Source organism: Harmonia axyridis, chromosome 4 (genome assembly GCF_914767665.1).
Source record: "Harmonia axyridis chromosome 4, icHarAxyr1.1, whole genome shotgun sequence".
Classification (NCBI taxonomy): domain Eukaryota; kingdom Metazoa; phylum Arthropoda; class Insecta; order Coleoptera; family Coccinellidae; genus Harmonia; species Harmonia axyridis.
In genome coordinates this window covers 39,265,356-39,284,258 of record NC_059504.1, presented here as the reverse complement: position 1 = coordinate 39,284,258, position 18,903 = coordinate 39,265,356, and the positions used below count along the sequence as shown (strand labels likewise).

The window sequence follows — 18,903 nt, the reverse complement described above, 5'->3', positions numbered from 1 at the left end:
TTAACCAAAAATGCAAGAAATTAACTATACTCAAAACGTAAATTTTGGTATCGCGTAGTGATAGTGATAAATATGAACTCCAAAAATATTTCCAACGAAAAACAATTCCACTTATGTCAATACATATAACTTCTGAACTATTCTATGTCAGCAGGCGGTATTTTCTGAACCAATAGAAGTAAACTGCCTTATTCAAAACAACGGTGAACTGAAACCGTCAAATAACTGACTGAAGTGAAAAATAACGAACTTTTTAATGTGAATCCCATATTAGTGTTTTTGGAACTTTAATGCTACAATTTTGACCTCATTTGAACGGTAAGGAAATGAAAAAAATCTTTCAATAATTAAAATATAATGTTTAATTCATAAAATATTCAAAAAATTATATCTACCTATATGATGTCCACCATGTTATCTGATATTAGTTAAATATATTTTTTCATAACTATATTCATTGCAACACATGTGAATGTGAATCCGTATATTCAATTAAATTTCTGAAATCTAAGCTTGAATTCTCGGAAAAGGAAAAAGGCGGTATATCGAAGATCACGGTTTTGGAAGTATGTATTCAGCCACATCAGAATATTTTTTAAAATTTTGGAGCTTTTCTGTATAACATTATATATCATAATTCAATATTCTTCACAATTAATTGAATATTATTCTGGATTTCCCGTAAAAAAATCTACACATCTACTGATGAACTGAGATTCACAGTGTTATTTATTTGCTCCAGAATAAAACTTATCTGAAATTTGCCAGATATTTTTCTTGTAGTATATTGAACGTTCAGAATAACTAATATCTTGTTAAGCTAAAACCTCCAGAGTCTTTGAAATATTTTGTTATTTAATGAAAAACGACCCTCTTCTGTTTCTGAAAAAAGGAAACTAGGAACATTTCCCACAATATAGATTATGGATTTCAAAAAGAATGTAGAATGTATGAAAAAAGTGAATAATAGAAATATTATAATTTTTGTATTAATCAAGATGTATTCTATACAATTCAACGAATGGATTTAGAAGTTTAAAGGTGTTTTTGTATAATAATATTATAAATTTAAACTTCCTTTGATGGAGAACTTGGCTTAGACGATTTCCTGATTTAATATTGGAGCTATTTATGATGCTTTACTACATCCACACATTTGTTATGCTAACTATATAGGTAAGGAGCTATAATTCAAAAAGTTTTTTATGTCTGTTTTCTTGGTTCAACGTAACTAATGCAACCTCTTTAAAGTTGAAATCCTTTTGGACAATTTCTTTGTTTTTTGGCATAATCCTGGACATTTGATATGATTTCACAACCTTTACTTATGTAACATCTTTTTTCTTTCTTATGTTCAATCGTTTAATGAATCGATATAATGTTTGAAAATATCCAGATATTTTCTCAACAATTAGTAGAGAAATTGAATTTTAGTTGATGAAAGTTGAGTTCTTTCTCATTTATGTTATTAGTTATTAAAAAAATCATTTATATGCTCATTTATCACTTTCGGAAATCGACTCGATGAAACACTTATGTGATTCTTCTTCAACAATATTCAATTTAATTTTGTTGTATATAGATTTATAGTAGTATAAATGTGTTTCCTTGAACATATTCTTTTATTATACAGCTTTCATTGCTTCAATAAAGGTTGGTCAATTTTTCTGAACGATTTCCCTTTAATTCCTATTCGATAGATTTATTGGTATTGTAGTATTTTTTTATATGATGTCTCATCATATTACTATTGCTATTTTCTTAGTGTTTATCTGGATAAATCAGAATTATATCATATTTGAGCAGTTTTCTTAAGACCTCAGTCATTTATTCCAAGCATTTCTTCGTTATAGTGGGAATTTATCATTTTTTAATCATTATTGTTTTCAATGGCCACATTGTAGTACAGCGACCAAGAGCAAATAATTCCAGTCATGAAATTAGTCCAAAAGGGTGAACTTAATCTTTTTGTTTTATATTCCTGAAAATGTTCATATTCTTGAATTACAATTAACCTTTTGGATACCATGAAAAGATACATGCAAAAGTATTTCTGATCCACATTGACTGAATTTGATATTGATTTATTTCATTAAAGTACACCAACTTTTGTTCGCCCCTAAAATTATGTCGGAAAGAATTAATAATTGACATTGTTATTTGTTATTGTTGTTTGTTATTATTGCCCATCCTTTTTTAGAGGTTAGAGATGATGTTACTTATCATCAAATGAATTAATGAAAATATCTATAGCAAAACTCATCAGACGACATATTGTAAGTTCTAAAAGAAGTCATTATTATCTGCGTTGTCATAAATATTTGAACTTTTTGGGGTCTAAGAAGGTTAATTTATATATACACACATTGTAAAGTTTACCTAATTAAAATCAACCCGGGGTATATTCTTCCTTTAGATGTATTTGAAGTTCTTGAAGTGAAAAAATGTACTTAACTTCATAACGTTTTGGCTTTATATATAAGGTAGACTCTTATAATAAATGAAATATGAAATTCTTATGATGAGTTTAACTTCAAGATCACGTATCTTGTATTACGAGTTGACATTCCGTGCGCTCACCGTATTTTAAAATATTGATTTATTAATAGTGTATATGACACAAATTTTAAGTAGACTGATTTTTTCAAATTCACTTCCCCAATATTCACACATCTTCTATCATCAAAAGTTTTCGTAATTGATTTTGTGAAAAATCCAAACTAAATATCGATTTATTTTATTCTGATGTGAAACTCGGAACTTGTTCTTGTCGTACCATAAACATTTAAATAGATCGTATTGCGTATTTTGGTCTACTTTTTCGATAACGATATCGTTAGTTTTATTATCGTTCATAGATTCAAATACGAAAGATAAAGTTCTTCCTTAAATTCATAATATGCATTGATTATTAATTGAATATGGCAATCAATGGTTTGTATTTTATCATAATGTTGCAGAGTTAATTGGAAGTTCTCTATATCTAGTAAAGAAGGTTCGATTGCTGCAGGTTATTTATAGGCAATGAGTTTAAATCCTTGCTTCGTCTTCTTAAAATTTTCTGATTAGACAAAGCTTTTCTTTGAGGGTTATTAAGCGAATGGAATGAGAATGGGTACAAAAGGGAAGCACTATTCACATTAATAACGTTCAATTTGGTTCGGCGTTTATCGTTTAGATTGATAATTTGGGATCTTTGTAAGGAAAAATCAATTTATTTCTAGATTTTTCACTCTCCCCATGAAACTATGCTATGTGTAGACGGTGTATAACCCAAAAAGGCAGCAAATATAGAACAGCAAAATATATTTAATCCGTACAAAATGAGAACGCCAACTGTCTATTGATATAGACAACTGAAATAATAGGTATCTCTTCTAAATTAAAATTCAAATGATTCATATTTTTCCCGACGACTCAACTGTTTTTAGCATTGGAAATCATAGTTTCAATATATAATTTTGTGCGATTGTCCCCTGAGCAGATCGCTCTACCATTTCGTCACAATCTTTGTAATTTTGGGCAAGGAATGGTCTTAAACTGTGAGGTTCGTCACAATGAAGTTGATTCCGTCCCCAAATTCGATTCTTTCCTAACACTAATGGAAAAACCGAAAAATTTGAAATTTTTCGGGTACATTTTGATCTCAAATGACGCTGCAGATTCGATGGAGATCAAAATTTGCATTCGAACCAAGATTTTCCAAAAAATATATCCAATATTTACTTGACCACAGAACCGACAGGGTTGAGTTTTTGGGTGTTTTTATGAAATAGCAATAATTCTGAGCTCCGTGCAAAATTTCGAGCTGATCACTTCATCAGTACCGTAGAAAATTTGGGAAATTGGGAACAAAAAGAAATACTAAATTTTTCCGTGATTACATGTTCGATAAGGCTGAAATTTTGTCCATTTGAAGCATTGTGCAGAATTTAATGTTGATCACATAACCAGAATCAAAGAAAATGTCGAAGCCATTCAAGAAGGATATTGGGAAAGAAATAGTACATATTTCCTTGTTCACATAGTCTAAGAAACATAGAAAACCTGGTGTGTCTACTTATACCTGCAAAACTTTCAGACAAAATGGGATATTTTTAAGATTTATACCTACTTGATTTCGAGGGATCACGTCTGTTTCAGATGGCGCATACATCGTTTATATTTGACATTTCTCTCGATTCTCAGCTCTCGTGACCATGGGTATAGAATAATAATATTTTATATTCTATGCTCATAACAATCTTCTACACTATGTCATTATATTCCATTCATTTAATTGAAAATTCGATAGGAATTTAATTGTAATTTATTGTGAAAGTTTGTTATGTCTAAAATCAGTATTTCATTTTTAAACGGCGCCAGGCAGATAACGGGAATTCGAACATTTCTGAAGAGCGCCACCTTACAGAACATCGAATCAGTACACACACACCAGGGATTCTATGCATCTTAACATAGTCCAATCGGGTCGAGATTTTTCCTGTATGTATACAATAACCATTTCCAGCTTCTAGTAAAATTTCGTGTGGATGTAGTGGATGACAACAAAAGCGACGAAGCTGAGATTTTGGGTGTTAATATGAAATAAGAATTTCAAGCTGTGAAATACGAATTTCATTATAATTCCGTGACAATTGATCCGATGAGATTTTGCGCATATACAGGGTGATTCAACGCGATGGCCTATTAGGAGTTTATGGAAAACGGATCACAATTTTGTGCTGAAAATTTGTAGGTAAGGCATATTGCTAAAATTGTCATCAAAAAAGCTGTCTAATGATACATAATATACTGGGTGTGCCATTTGAAAGAAGGGAGTAGTAGTATGTTTCCGGTATAAGCGTTGTAGAGTTTTCAAAATATTTTAGGGAGAAAGATCATTGTCTCAAAACCCAACGTGCAAATTTTCAGCACAAAATTATGATTAGTTTTCTATAAACGGCCAATAGGCCATCGCGGTGAATCACCTTGTATATTTAGAAAAACAATTTCAAGTTTCGTGTTGATAGCGTCTTCAGAACCATAAAAATTCAAGCAGAATTTGAAACTTTTCTCGATTAAATTCTACATTTAACACCAAATGTAACACCAAAGAATTAGGTTTTCAATAGTATTTCAAATTGATGACTGTTTACATCTTGATTACACAGAATAGTGAAAATTATCCAGGATAACGTTTTGTATTGCTTAACAATGGAGAACAAATGACAGTTTGAACTTGATGTTTGGAACATATCAAAAATTTAGCCAATTTAAAGAAGGCCACTTTCCCTAATAAAGTGTTCGGTATCCCTTAGAACATTCTTCGAAATTCGAGACAACCATGATATTCACAACTATGTTTTGTATGTCTTTTTTTATGTGTTCTATCCCGACTGTCCTAGGTCTCAGTAAGTCCTCAGAAACTTGGAGCTTGTATGAATTACAAGACCCGAATAAAATATCCTATCCCTAATAGCTTCGGAATTATAATAATTTTTGAAAATTAGATTCTGATATCGGATTAATAAACCGGAGATCGAATCGTAATCGTAATATCTTTTATTTTTTCAGATTCGAGGAAATAGTAAATCGATGTATTCTCAGTGTATTTTCGATGAAATATCCTTGTATGAAATTTGCCTGTTTATAGTGTATACTGTGATTCACTATTTTAAATCAAAGGAAATCTAGATGGATACTTCATCACTATTAATTTTAATGCGACATTATAAAAAGACAGGCGATTTTTTCAGTCGACTATCGCACAATAGCTAAATATTTTATGGTCCTAATAAATTCATTTGTTGCAGGTCCCCCAGTTCGTTTTTAGTATCCCATCCATTTTCCGAAAACCTAGGCTTAATATTGAAATCAGAAGGCTGATGGGAGAAATACTTTGGAGGCACACTATAAGGGGACTAACGGACAAAATTTGAATACTTACCTAAACACACAAACGCGTATCGGCTATTTTTTCAGGTTAAAGTCATAGTTGCGAAAATTCTTTTTTTTTTATGCTAATACCGAAGTTCCTAGCCCAAAACTTACCTTGAGGGGAATTGGGAATTAGTACCAAAATTTCAAGAAACCGTGTTGGGTCAAGGCCCTTTGTGAATTTTAGGGTAGAAAGAAGTTACCACACTGCGCACGTAGTCGTCGGTCCTATCCCTTAGAAACGTTCTGTGATTTGAGGTTAAATTTGAGTGCAACTTGTTGATTCTTTTGAATAGTTCGGTTTTTTAGTGGTTTTGTGAAAATGAGGATCCGAAATCATAGCCATGTCGAACCCTTCGTTCTACCAAAGTACATGCTACGTTCTGTAGAAAGAGGTAGGCATCAAATATATCTTAGAGAGGTTGATGAGTACCTATTAGTACTATCAACACTCATCAACACTTCATTCCCTGTACTGTCCATTATCTATCAACTGTATAACTATTTCGTTTCTCTTCATGTTTCCATCAATATATTCGGAAACTAGATTATCTTGATCTTGCTTCGGGTGTTACTGTTATTGTAGTTGATGAAGAATCCGTTTAAATACCGAGAAGTTCGAAAATGTATTTACTTCGAACAGAACATTTCTTGTCTGTTTGACCATTTATGATGAAATTTCATGATTCTGAACGTCCCAAAACAACTATTTTATCTTCAGGTAACTCTCGCAATAATTCAGACCGTTGAAGGTCCAGGTGTGAATATGACATAGTCGGAAAGCGTTTTCTCAATACCTATTAATAGATAGATATAGACAACTGTTGGTAATTTCGCAAAATGATTTTTAAGGATTTAATAAAATACAATCATGAATATTACACCTCGGAATAGGAACCTGCAGTTTTTTGTTTTGAATTCGGAAGCAAGTATATAAAATTTAAAAAGCTTTAAAAATTCATTGGTCAGAAAGGCAGAGTAACCGATATTTGCTTAAGTTTAATACAAATAGCGGTTCCGATTCTCCCAGAAGAGTTCTATATTTTTCAATACAATAAAACAGCGAATTTGACAGTGTAGTTTATTAATTCCTCCTCTATTGAATGCTCCAAAAATAATTTCCGAAAATATGTGTTCTGAACAGTTTATTCAGAAATTATGAATTTTCGTGAAAGAACGAAAATAAAATCGCAGATTGCTAATTTTCTGAAAAAAAAAATAGTTTCCATTTGAAAAAATCGATTAAAGCAGCAACATTTTCAAGAATCATTTCAATATTATAATGGAGCAAATGCCGGAACTGTTTATGACAAAGGTGACATCAATTATTTTTTAAATGATAAGTGACTACAAAGTGACTGACCTGCCAAAATTTTTGAAAAACCAACGATCTGAAAAATAATCTACAACTTCCGGTATAACAGGAAGTGGCATGAAAATAATTTAGTAGGAAAAGTCTCGTGCCAAAAATCATAATATGGCAAATTTCAAAACTCAATTCCGTTTAATTAAGAGACGTCTAATGTAGTGAATTCAAAATCACTCTGAGGTAAACCTTATTCGTTCCGAAATTCCTGATGACATATCAAAAACTCCTGAAAGCATTTATCCTAGGCATTGCATTATAAAAATATGATATATCAGTATTTATACAGGTTATAAAATTCGGGTAATATTTAATATTTTTTCTTTAATTTCAAGTCGTAATTTCATCGATAGAGTTTTCGTACTATAAGAATGAGTTGTTTCATCTGAAATTCCTTTAATATTAATAAAAGAAAATAAATAAAAACACTTGACTATACGTTTCACAATTTATCAATAAAATATATAAAATCTTGTTGACATGCATGTTTCGGGTTTCATCCCATTTTCAAAACTCTCAAAAACAAAAAACAGTTTTGAAAATGGGATGAAACCCATTTTGTCAATAAATTGTGAAACGTCTAGTCAAGTGTTTTTATTTATTTCCTTTAATTAATATTGAAAGTATGTTTCACCAAGGGATATGCGAGGAATCAATTTCGAAAATCTTTTAGTTAATTTTTGGATCCCGTAACATTAACTGAAAAAATTGTTTTTGCTATTCCATATCTATTCATTGTGAGGGTTTTGAATCAAATGAAGACATAACATATTTGTTATTGTGTAAAATTAAACTTATAAAAGGAGGTAATGAGACTGTGTAGCAGAGTCAACATATCGGTCACTAACATCAGAAAGGTGGAAATATTTATTTTTATAAGGTTATGTCCGAAATGATGGACTCTTATTTTCATAATACCTGATTAAGTCATAATAAAATGAGGAAATATTGCGAAAAAAGTTTTTATTCAATAACAGACCGCAAACACCTGAAATCTTCCTTAGGTATTTAAACTTTTTCAAATGACATGTTTCGTCTCCTTTGGCATCTTCAGGGCAAGAGATGAAATTTGTTCCAAACTCCTGAGCCAATTCCAGGAAACAAGCAAAAATCTTTGCGGATGCAGGGCCGTATCTAGGGCGTGGCAAAGGTGGCACTTGCCACGGGCGCAAGGTCCGCAAGGGCGCCCAAAAATATAAAAAGAAAAAAATATGGAGCACCAGACGAAACAATTCGTAAGATCATAACTCGATCTTCATGTATACGCCTCGCAACAGGCGAAGCCGAGGATTCTGAAAACATTTAAAATATTGGTAGCCTTCCCTAGAATTTGCGTACTAAGCCCAAAATAATCACAATATCAGCAAAACGAAAATATATGACTTAAATTATGAACAAAAAAATACTATAAGAAAATATAATGGATGAAAAAAAATCTTCGAAAATGGGGAGCGCTGTCTAATATATTGCAATAGTACCTAGATCCGATTCTGTGCGGATGAATAACCATTGCAAACGGAAAAGGAAGATTTCGTTTTTGTAACACTTGACGGATAGTAAATTCTCGAATTTGTACAAATGGTTATGTCCAGCTTAGCTGTTATTGAAAATCGTTCGACTAGAAAGCCACTTGAAAGCATTAGTTCTCCCAAATGTCTATAATTTTTGGAATTTGGTTCAACTCACTGATGGATAATTCGTGGTCAAAATGGATTCTGTTCTTCCGGCCAGAGTGTACAGGGTGTCCCAAAGAAAGCTCACTGAAAGCATCTCGAAAACTATAAGACCTAGAGAAAAAATCTTCAAGGATCCCGATCTCTTTTTTCGAAATAATCAGATATCGGAAAGCCGATCATAAATATCTTGATTCGTTCGCGAGTTCTCCAGGGCGTTTTTGAAAAATGACTTTCAAATATTTTGGTTCGAGATATTAAAAAAATTCTGAAATGTTCTTTCAAGTAATTTTTATGGGTTATATGAAACTCACAACATTATCATAGAAATTAATTACCATTTTGGAGACATAGATGAGAGTTGGTATTTGTTAAATGAGACACCCTAAATTTTTCGAAGATTTGTCGAAAAGCATCGCGTTATCGGTTTTTCAAAAATGTGACCCTTTTTTAAAGATATTGAGTTTTTCTACTTCTACTCTCTCCTTTATATCTCTAAAATGATAATTTCTGATTAAATAGGACATCATATATATGACTCGATTACACTTATACAATGGGCACAAAATGAATTAATTTTCGAAATAAATGAAAGATATTTACATATAGGTGCCCCATTATAAAAATGAAGAGAATATCCCAATATCTCTGAAACGTATATCATTTTTGAAAACCCGTTAATGACATACTTTTAGACAAATCTGCAGCTAAAAACAGCGTTGATAAATATAATGTCCCATTTAAAAAACACCAACTCTCTCTAAAATAGTAATTAATTTCTAAAGTCTGTTACGAGTAGTATATAAATCATAAAAATTACTGAAAACACGTTTTAGAATCGTCTGGATATCTCTAACAGAAACCAAGATATAGCGAAATATTCGAAACAGTAATTTTTCAGAAACTCGAGAACGAATCAAGATATCTGTTTTTTAATATCTTATTATTTCGAGAAAAAATTTTGGTAACTTCCAAAACACTGATAAATGACATTGTTTTGATAGCATACGTATTCTGTTTTTCATGGAATGTCACCCATGATCTAATCATACATAGATGCGATGCGCACTTGGGCGATCAGTACAGAGCATCGGATGAATTGACTCCAATATAAAAGAGAGAAAGAGAAAAACAACGACCACTTGATCATAAGGGAGAGAATTTCAACCAATGATAAAATAGTATTTATTAGTTCATAATGCATTAGTCTTATGTAGAACCAATCAAACTATGCTGTGCATCCAGTCGGGTGCTCATTATGCATCTCACTCTTATTCTCTCTGTGCGCTATCTATACAGGGTGAATCAAAAATGTGTACCCAGCATTCTGGGGGTGATAGTACATTTAAAAATAAGTATAGTTTGATGAATAAACTTATGCCCCAAAATGCAAATTAAAGGAGATATATTCTTCCAAAGTTGATAAAATTAAAAAAAATCTCCGCATAACTTCTAAACGGTTAATGCCACCAGATTGAAATTTCGTGTTTTGAAATAATTTTTTTTATTACACTTCTACATTTCTGATATTGTTATTAAGGGTATTTTTAGAGGGTAAGTCATGATTTTTTTGGGACAACTTCTTTCGTTGTATTCGTTTTGGTGAAAGAATTAGAAGCATTCGATGGTGCAAAGAAAATTACATGAAAAAGGTACTCTTATCCAAATACAAAAAATTGAACCGTTTTCTCGAGATATTAGAGTTTTTTAGTCACATGATGTCAGCAGATTCGTTCATCGCGAGCTTCATCGATAACCATAGAAGTTGTTCCAAAAAAAATCGTGAGAGAGAAAGAGAGAGATCATTATGACTCATCCTCTAAAAACAACCTTTATAACAATATACATTTACGCACGAATTTTCAATCTGGTGGCATTCACCGTTCAAAAGTTATGCGGAGATTTTTTTTTAATTTTATCAATTTTGAAAGGATATATCTTTCATCGAACTATACTTATTTTACAATGTACTTTCACCCCCAGAAAGCTCGGGACACATTTTTGACTCACCCTGTATATTATTGCATGTGATTTTTGCGGCGTAATTGAATAATTGTATTTTGTTAGTGCGGTATGAATGTTTCTCTATTTCAGTATCGTAATGAGTTCATTACAGTTCTAAAAACAGTGCTGTAATGAACTCATTACAGCATCGTTTTCGGTTATAGTTTTCTTTTTGCGGTTGTCTATACTAATTGCCGATCCTATCAAATTTCAACAAACGTCAATAATTGTCAATATAATATAATTTGGATATAGTGAAATGATTTGCAACATTATTCGCAATTTCTCTTAATTCTGGTGGTGTTAAATCGATTTCGTCAGACATAATTCACGAATTTAATACGTAACTGCAAATTATTTCTAAATTCGAAATGTACAATTCATATTCAAATTCCGTAATCTGTCAATTTTCGTAACAGTTACACCAACTGCCAAGATACAATACAAAAGTCACTAGGATATATAATCTAAATTTTTCATTCAATTTCGGCAATATTTCACAAAAGTTGACTGAAATAGAGAAAATATCGTCTAATACTCGTTGCAGAAGGCAATTCCAACACTCATGCGTTCGAAAACTCGCTTCTTCGTCGCTCGTTTTCGAATTTCGCATTCGTGTTGGAATAGGAGCCCATTCTGCAACTTGTTTTAGAATATACTATTATGAGAAATTTTGTGAGCTGATGTTAGTGTTCTTCTCATTTTTTTCAACGTTCATCCCGAAATATTTATTGCTCACTTATCAGAATGCGAAAAATTGATTTAAAATATATCCATACGTTTTTCATGTTTTCCTTACGATAATTTGTTACATAACTAAGATCTACCGCTTTGATCTTCCTACCCTCATTAGAATAATAGAAAAGGATCAGGAAATCAATTATTATTTTTCCCAACTTATGAAACTCTATTGGATACTATATCATTTTGTAACGATATCTGCATTTTTGAACTTTGTGCCATGGATGGTCTCAAACGATAAGGTTGGGCTCACTGATGACGAATCCGTGGTCGAATTAATTTCTGTCTGGACGTCCGTAAACATTTTATCTCCCGAGCGAAAAAATCTGAAAGTTCCTGACTTCCTAATTTTTTTATATTTATATAGTGAGTTGGGGCAGAGAAAATCATTGTCAAATATTGTTTCTTGCATGTTAGGTTAATCTCATCTTGGAACAACATTTAGGTAAAGTTATCATCTTTAAAGATGACTTTCAAGCGCCAATTTCTTCCCATAGCTCTACAACCCAGGGTAGGCTTTTGGCATGGAAATTTTCCATTTCAATAGAGAGAACACACCTATCTTCTTCTTGGCGTGCCCTATCTTTTCCGGACGTTTGGAATCAAAATGGCAAACTTTATTTTATTGGCAGAATATCCCATATATTTAGTGTTTAGTTAATGCTTGATTTTTGTTTACTCAACGCCACTCAACATGGTGGACACTGAACTGTATTTGGTAGGATACTGAGTTCCTATTGACCCAAAATATTTCATATTTGTCTTTTTTAACCTGGATAAACATGATTCAGTTTTCCTTTTAATGTCTCAAGATTCGATTTAATGTTGGTTGTCCATCTCAGACATGAAAACACTGGACAGCCTAATGGTTTGCAATATTCGTCTCCTAACCTTCATTAAATGGTTTTGAGTCTGGTTATCAACAAATTATCTGTCTACTTCACTCTTATCGCTTTTATTTCTTGTATATTATCATCTTTGTATGGTACTTGGAACTCTTGCTTTTCTGTATTGATTCAATGAATATTCGATTGGTTCGTGAATTTTCCAATCGAAACCTTTTTTTAATTTGTATTATGCCTCCTAGGCGTCCAAGGAGAACGATTTCTTCTGTAATGTAATTGTTGCTTTTCCCGATACATATTTATTGTTGTTTAATTATGATATTATGATTATGATGATCTTTCGTTTCATATATCCATATTTATCATTAAACCACACATTAAAGTTTTCATGAGATTGGTCAGTTTACATGAATATCCTTAGAATTAAATTTATTGAACCTCATTTTTACCAATTAATTATTAAAGCATCTTCTATATTACAAAATTAACTTACAGATATGGCCCCTTTAAGAGCATTGACGAACAAGAATTACCAAGGGCCTAACACAAAAAGGACTTCAATGACTACAAGAAGCAAATCTGCCTTAGCCGATGTCGAAAATAATATGACCAGAACGATAAAAAGAAAAGCAGATGGTTCTCCTACCAAAGAAACAAAGACCAATAATATCAAAAGATCAGCTTTGAGTGATTTGCCAAGGAATACAAACGTTTTGGCCAAGAAAAATGACGTTTTGGGAAAGAAAAATGAAGTTGTGGTTAAGAAAAATGATGTTTTGTGTAAGAAAAACTCCTTGGAAAAACCTATATTGAAGGCTGTGCCAAAGTCAAGACAATCATCCTCCCTCAAAACCGTCATAAAACCAAAGAATAATGAAAATGTTGCACCTCCAAATGCTCCTGGCATGAAGGTGAAAACAAGATTACCTGTGAAAACTGAAACAGAAACAGTCAAAGCTAAAGTACCATTGAAGGAAACTAATGGGAAAGTAAAGCGATTGAGCAATGAATTTGAAAAGACTGAGGAATCTATGTATTCTACACCTTTAGAAGAATCAAGGTGAGCTTCGAAATGATATTGCCGTCAGATTATTTTACCTTTAGTTTTTCATGTGTACTTAAAATTATTTATATATTTAATTTCCAGTGTCACTTCAGTATATGCAAGTGCAGAAGGACCTAAGTTAAAAGTTATAGAAGAGATTAAAATGGAAGAAGTTGAGCCTGAAACAAAACCATCTAATATATCTCTAGTAGCTATTCAATTGAAAGAACAACTTCACCTTGGCAAGTATGAAGTACCTGAAGGAATAGACGATTTTGATAAGGAGAATATGAATGATGTCAACCAGTCATCAGAGTATGCCATGGATATATTCAACTACCTCAGAGAAAAAGAAGTAAGACATTTATCAGAATTTAAATTGGTGAAATTTTTGCTCAAATTCATTTTTGTTTTTTTTTTGTTGAAACTGATGAATGTCTAAAAAGTGATTAAAATATTTTCGAAGGATCAACAACAAATACCTGATTACATGAAAGATCAAGTCTGTATAACAACATGGATGCGTTCTCTACTAGTGGACTGGATGGTTGAAATACAAGAAAGTTTTGAGCTAAATCATGAAACTCTTTATCTAGGTGTGAAATTAGTTGACCATTACCTTAGTAAAGTAACTGTTGGTAAGGAGACCCTCCAGTTGGTTGGTGCAGCAGCAATGTTTGTTGCTAGCAAATATGATGAACGAATCCCACCATTAGTTGAAGACTTTTTGTATATTTGCGATGGGGCCTATACTAGGAGAGAATTGATACGGATGGAAATGAATTTGTTGAAGGTTTGCAATTTTGATCTAGGAGTATCCATAAGCTACAGATTTCTCAGGAGATATGGTAGGGTAAGTATCAGTAATCTTAAAAAAAAGGTATTTCAATAATAAGCACTATATAGATAGCATTCTAAATGTAACCATCCGACCCGATGAATGATCTACAACTACAACTTGCAGCCACCTCAAGAACGGCAAATCTGATCATTTTCATCTCTTAGTTGTTTATGACATGTAAATTATTTCATCATTGTTTGTGGCACTAAGCTTTGCTCCTAGTACAATAAGTTATTTCTGGTGTTGTAATAAGTTTCTTTCGAGAAGCTTTAATTCATATATACGCAACACACACTGTAGATGGGACAGTGCTGAAATCTCTATGGAACCATTTATGTCTCAATATGAATACCCATGCCACATATCAAAATCGTATTTGTTGAACACGAAATATTGAAGGTTCTGAAAAATGCACGCTTGCGAGTGCGCAATGCATATTGAATATCGGAATTAGTAGAAACTTCTTCGGAACTCCTTACAATACGAACTAAATAAACATACCGAATTTTATAAACATCAAACAAGCATAATATGAAAACAACTCCCAGGAATTTCACGTTCTTGCATGAGCAAGTTTTAGACCAATCGAAAAGTCCCCGGTCTGATGCACAGATGGCGGTACTAGTATTAAATCCATATGATTTTTAGTTAGTACCAACCTTCAAACGATACGTGTCAAAATTTGACAGCAGTACGACCTTTTGTTTGTGAGGTTTTACGTTGTGTGTGTAGCTACTTTTGTTATTTGAAAAAAGATGGAAAAAAAGAATTTCGTGTTGCTTTTTGAAGGGAAAAAATACAGTTGAAGCAAAATCTTGGCTTGGTGAAGACTTTTCGGGGTCTGCACCAGGAAAATCAACCATCATAGATTGATGATTGATAGATTGGTATGCTAAGTGGTCGTGAAATGGGCATTGGAGACAGCGAACGCAGTGGACGCCCAAAAGAGGCAGTCGCCGACGAAAAAATTAGAAAAGTTCACAAAATTATTTTGAATGACCATAAAGTGAGGTTGATCGAGATAGCAGACATTGTGAAGATATCATCTGAACGTAAACATCATATCATTCACGAAGATTTGTACATGAGAAAGCTGTGTGCAAAATGGATGCCGCGCGAACTAACTATCGATCAAAAGCAACAACGTGTTAATGATTCTGAGCAGAGTTTGTAACTGTTTAGGTGCTATAATCCTGAATTTTTGCGTCGATATGTGACAATGGATGAAATATGGTTCCTTCATTTTGGAGTCCAATCGACAGTTAGCTGAGTGGACTGCACACGATGAACGGAATCCAAAGCGAGGAAAAATACAATAGTCAGCTGGCAAGGTATGCGCAAGGTATAATATTCATTGATTACCTCCAAAAGGCCAGACCATCAACAGCGATTATTATATAGCGTTATTGGATCCTTTAAAGGACGAAATCGTTAAAAAACGGCCCCATTTGAAGAAAAAATAGGTGCTGTTTCATCAAGACAATGCGCCGTGTCACATTTCAATGAAAACAATGGCAACATTTCATAATTTGGGCTTTGAATTGCTTCTACATCCACCGTATTCGCCAGATCTGGCCCCCAGCGACTTTTTCCTGTTCTCAGATCTCAAAAGAATGCTCGCTGAAAAGAAATTTAGCGCCAATGAAGTAGTAATCGGTGAAACTGAAGCCTATTTTGAAGCGAAAGAGAAATCGTACTACAAAAATGATATCGAAAAGTTGGAAGAGCGCTATAATCGCTGTATCGCCCTCAACTATGTTGAATAATAAAATGGAATGTTGCCAAAAAAATGTATTTCACTATGGTAAACCCGGGGACTTTTCAATTGGTCTGTTATATCCCAAAGAGCTTGAACTCTTATGAGACTACTGATGATCCAATTCGAATAGACATTACAAATTTTATCCAATTTGGACAAGTAGAACATAAAAATTCACCGAACAGGGAAGAACACATTTGATATTTATTTCTTAGAAAGAGGTGCTCATTTCTTCTTCTTCTGGTGCCTATCCCTTCCGGATCCTGGCTAACATGATGGCTATACGGACCTAATCGATAGCTGCTCGAAATAAACCCACTTTCAGTAAATTGAACTAGATCCTCAGATTCTTCAGCCAACACTTGTTTTAACTTGTATTTAACACTGGAGTATGACCTGTAAAATGCGATATCTCAGGATTTCTCATATTTCTCAAAAATTCAAATTTACCCCGATGTACCTGATATAGCACTTCTATTTGTTTACGCATTCTCCGGAAACTTCCTCATTTGTAATGTGATCCACCCACGATAACTTCAAAATTCAACGATATACCCATATCTCAAATGCTTCCAATCTCTTGCACAAAGCCTCAGACAAGGTCCGCGATTCCACACCATATAGAAGCACAAAGAACACGGCATCTGAGCAGTCTAACCTTATTTACTCATTTTAATTATTTAATTTATTATTATATTATTATAATAACAAATATTTTTCTTTTTTCATTCATTTCTAAGTTTTTCTTTATTTTACTTAATAATTATAATTTCATCATTTTCATTCAATTTGCCTATAAGTTTTGCATGAACAATTTTTCACGATTCATCGCAGATGGCTCTGTAATCAAATTTGAATTTTCGATCTGAACGACCCCTAATGTCTCCGTTCCATTAATCATTCCATCAACGTTCAAGCAAGATTTATCTTTGGTTTACTTCAGTAAACTTGGCGCCCAACGTAAGTTGAGTTTATTAAATCTATTCTGTCCTCTTAAATCGAAAAAGAATTGTAAAAATGAATTATAAGGATTTGCAAATACACATGCAGATATTTAACAGAAGTTTTCCACAATGGTATCCATCTCACGAATGGGAATTTAGAAATCACGGACCAATTTTTTTTCTTCTACCAAAGCTTTCTCTACCTTTGATAGTCTTGATGGCAAATTTGTTAAAGAAGTTCATCTTTTCAATTATTAAGAATAATTCCAAACATGTTCAATTATTTGAAATACCTCTCAATTAAGTGAAACCCCATCTTATCAAAAATGAATATAGTATTATTTGATCATTTGAACAAACTTTTAGTGTGCCAAGGTAACCATGCCAGTACTGACTTTGGCAAGATACATCCTTGAAATGTCATTGATGAATTATGAAGTTGTGACAGTTAAGGAATCAAAACTTGCAGCTGCATCGTTGTATATGGCACTAAAAATGAAAGGGGTTAGTGGATGGACACCAACCTTGGAATTTTATACAGGTATAAATAAACAAATCCAACTTCCGATTTCTCTGTTCTATTAAGACTGTTATTTTAGGTTACAAAATTGAAGACATTTTAAGTACAGTATACTTACTCAATGATGATCTGCAGAAAACACAAAAAGTTCAGTTGAAAACGATACGTAATAAGTACAATCATAAAATATTCTTTGAAGTAGCAAAAACGCCTCTTGTCAGTAACGAAGAGCTTAAGCCCTAATATATTCACTTATATGACAATTTTACACATTGCAAAATTTTCAACCATGTTGGTCTAGAGGTATTCTACAGTAATCATTGTTTTTATATACATATTAGGTAATTTTTACAGAACACCACACAAGCACTGTAAAATATGCACAATCCAATGTTTTGAAAGGAAATTGTGTATATTATATATTTTATAGATATTTTAATTTGCCGTTTTAAGATGTATGTGATTTGAGCTCAATAAATTATTGAAATCATTAGATTCATTAAATTTCTAAGGTGTATGTAATTCGAACTCAATAAATTATTGAAATCAATAGATTCATTCAATTAGGACTAATCATCATTGTGTACATGATTGTAAATTATATTTTTAATAAAAACATCACAAACAAATTCTCCAAGGAAGCAGCTTCACATGAAATAATCATTCTATAATACCGCGTTTTATATGCATTTCTGAGAGATCGTCTTCAAATCGATCGCTCTATTATTTATTCTCAATGTCTACAATTTTCGAATTTTGAGCAAAATGATTCGAGGTTTGACTCAATGATGACAAACTGTTATCAAATTTAATTAAGTATGATAACTTTTGAATGGAAGCAGCCAGAAATATCAAATTGGCAGGCTAGATTCGGATTTTGAATGCCTTGGGTAAATTAATGTTTTTTACTAATTTAGAAGATTCAATCAAGATGAAAGTTTGCATTTGGATGTAGAATTACAATTCTGAGCCTTATTCAAAATCTTAGAGGAATACCAAAAAAACATTAACCCATATTTTCGTGACCAAAACACCAATGTTGTTCAGGTTTTGGGTGTTGATATGAAATACCATTTTCAAGCAAAATTTCATGCTGTTCGCATCATCAGAACCACCCAAGGAGTATATTATAAAAGAAATACCCAAATAGCTGTTTTTATGGGTAGCCTGGAAGGAGAGAACACTAGCAAGAGGATAGAGTTTGCCCATAGTTGTGTCATCGATTCAGTTCACCAAGTTTTATAAA

General features: G+C 32.5%; 1 protein-coding gene across 2 annotated transcripts; it reads left to right on the top strand.

The window, feature by feature from the left end:
- The first annotated feature begins 164 nt into the window (after positions 1 to 164).
- Positions 165 to 18,207, top strand: LOC123678252 (G2/mitotic-specific cyclin-B3). 2 transcript variants are annotated; one of them, XM_045615164.1, is made up of 7 exons: positions 171 to 318; positions 5,796 to 6,314; positions 13,044 to 13,608; positions 13,696 to 13,948; positions 14,060 to 14,446; positions 17,504 to 17,678; positions 17,737 to 18,207. In XM_045615164.1, exons 2-7 carry the CDS (start codon positions 6,242 to 6,244, stop codon positions 17,898 to 17,900), a joined length of 1,617 nt encoding a protein of 538 aa, XP_045471120.1. In that variant the 5' UTR covers positions 171 to 318; positions 5,796 to 6,241; the 3' UTR covers positions 17,901 to 18,207. The 2 variants fall into 2 exon arrangements, with proteins under 2 accessions (XP_045471121.1, XP_045471120.1); XM_045615165.1 differs by lacking the exon at positions 5,796 to 6,314 and having other exon boundaries at positions 165 to 318; positions 17,737 to 18,147.
- The last annotated feature ends 696 nt before the right edge of the window (positions 18,208 to 18,903 follow it).

Excerpts from the sequence above, each read along its gene's own strand:
- LOC123678252 (XM_045615164.1), top strand. The coding sequence starts at position 6,242 with ATGAGGATCCGAAATCATAGCCATGTCGAACCCTTCGTTCTACCAAAG. Across the intron at positions 6,315-13,043 it reads GCTACGTTCTGTAGAAAGAG|ATATGGCCCCTTTAAGAGCA; the intron begins GTAGGCATCAAA and ends ATTAACTTACAG. Across the intron at positions 13,949-14,059 it reads ACTACCTCAGAGAAAAAGAA|GATCAACAACAAATACCTGA; the intron begins GTAAGACATTTA and ends ATATTTTCGAAG.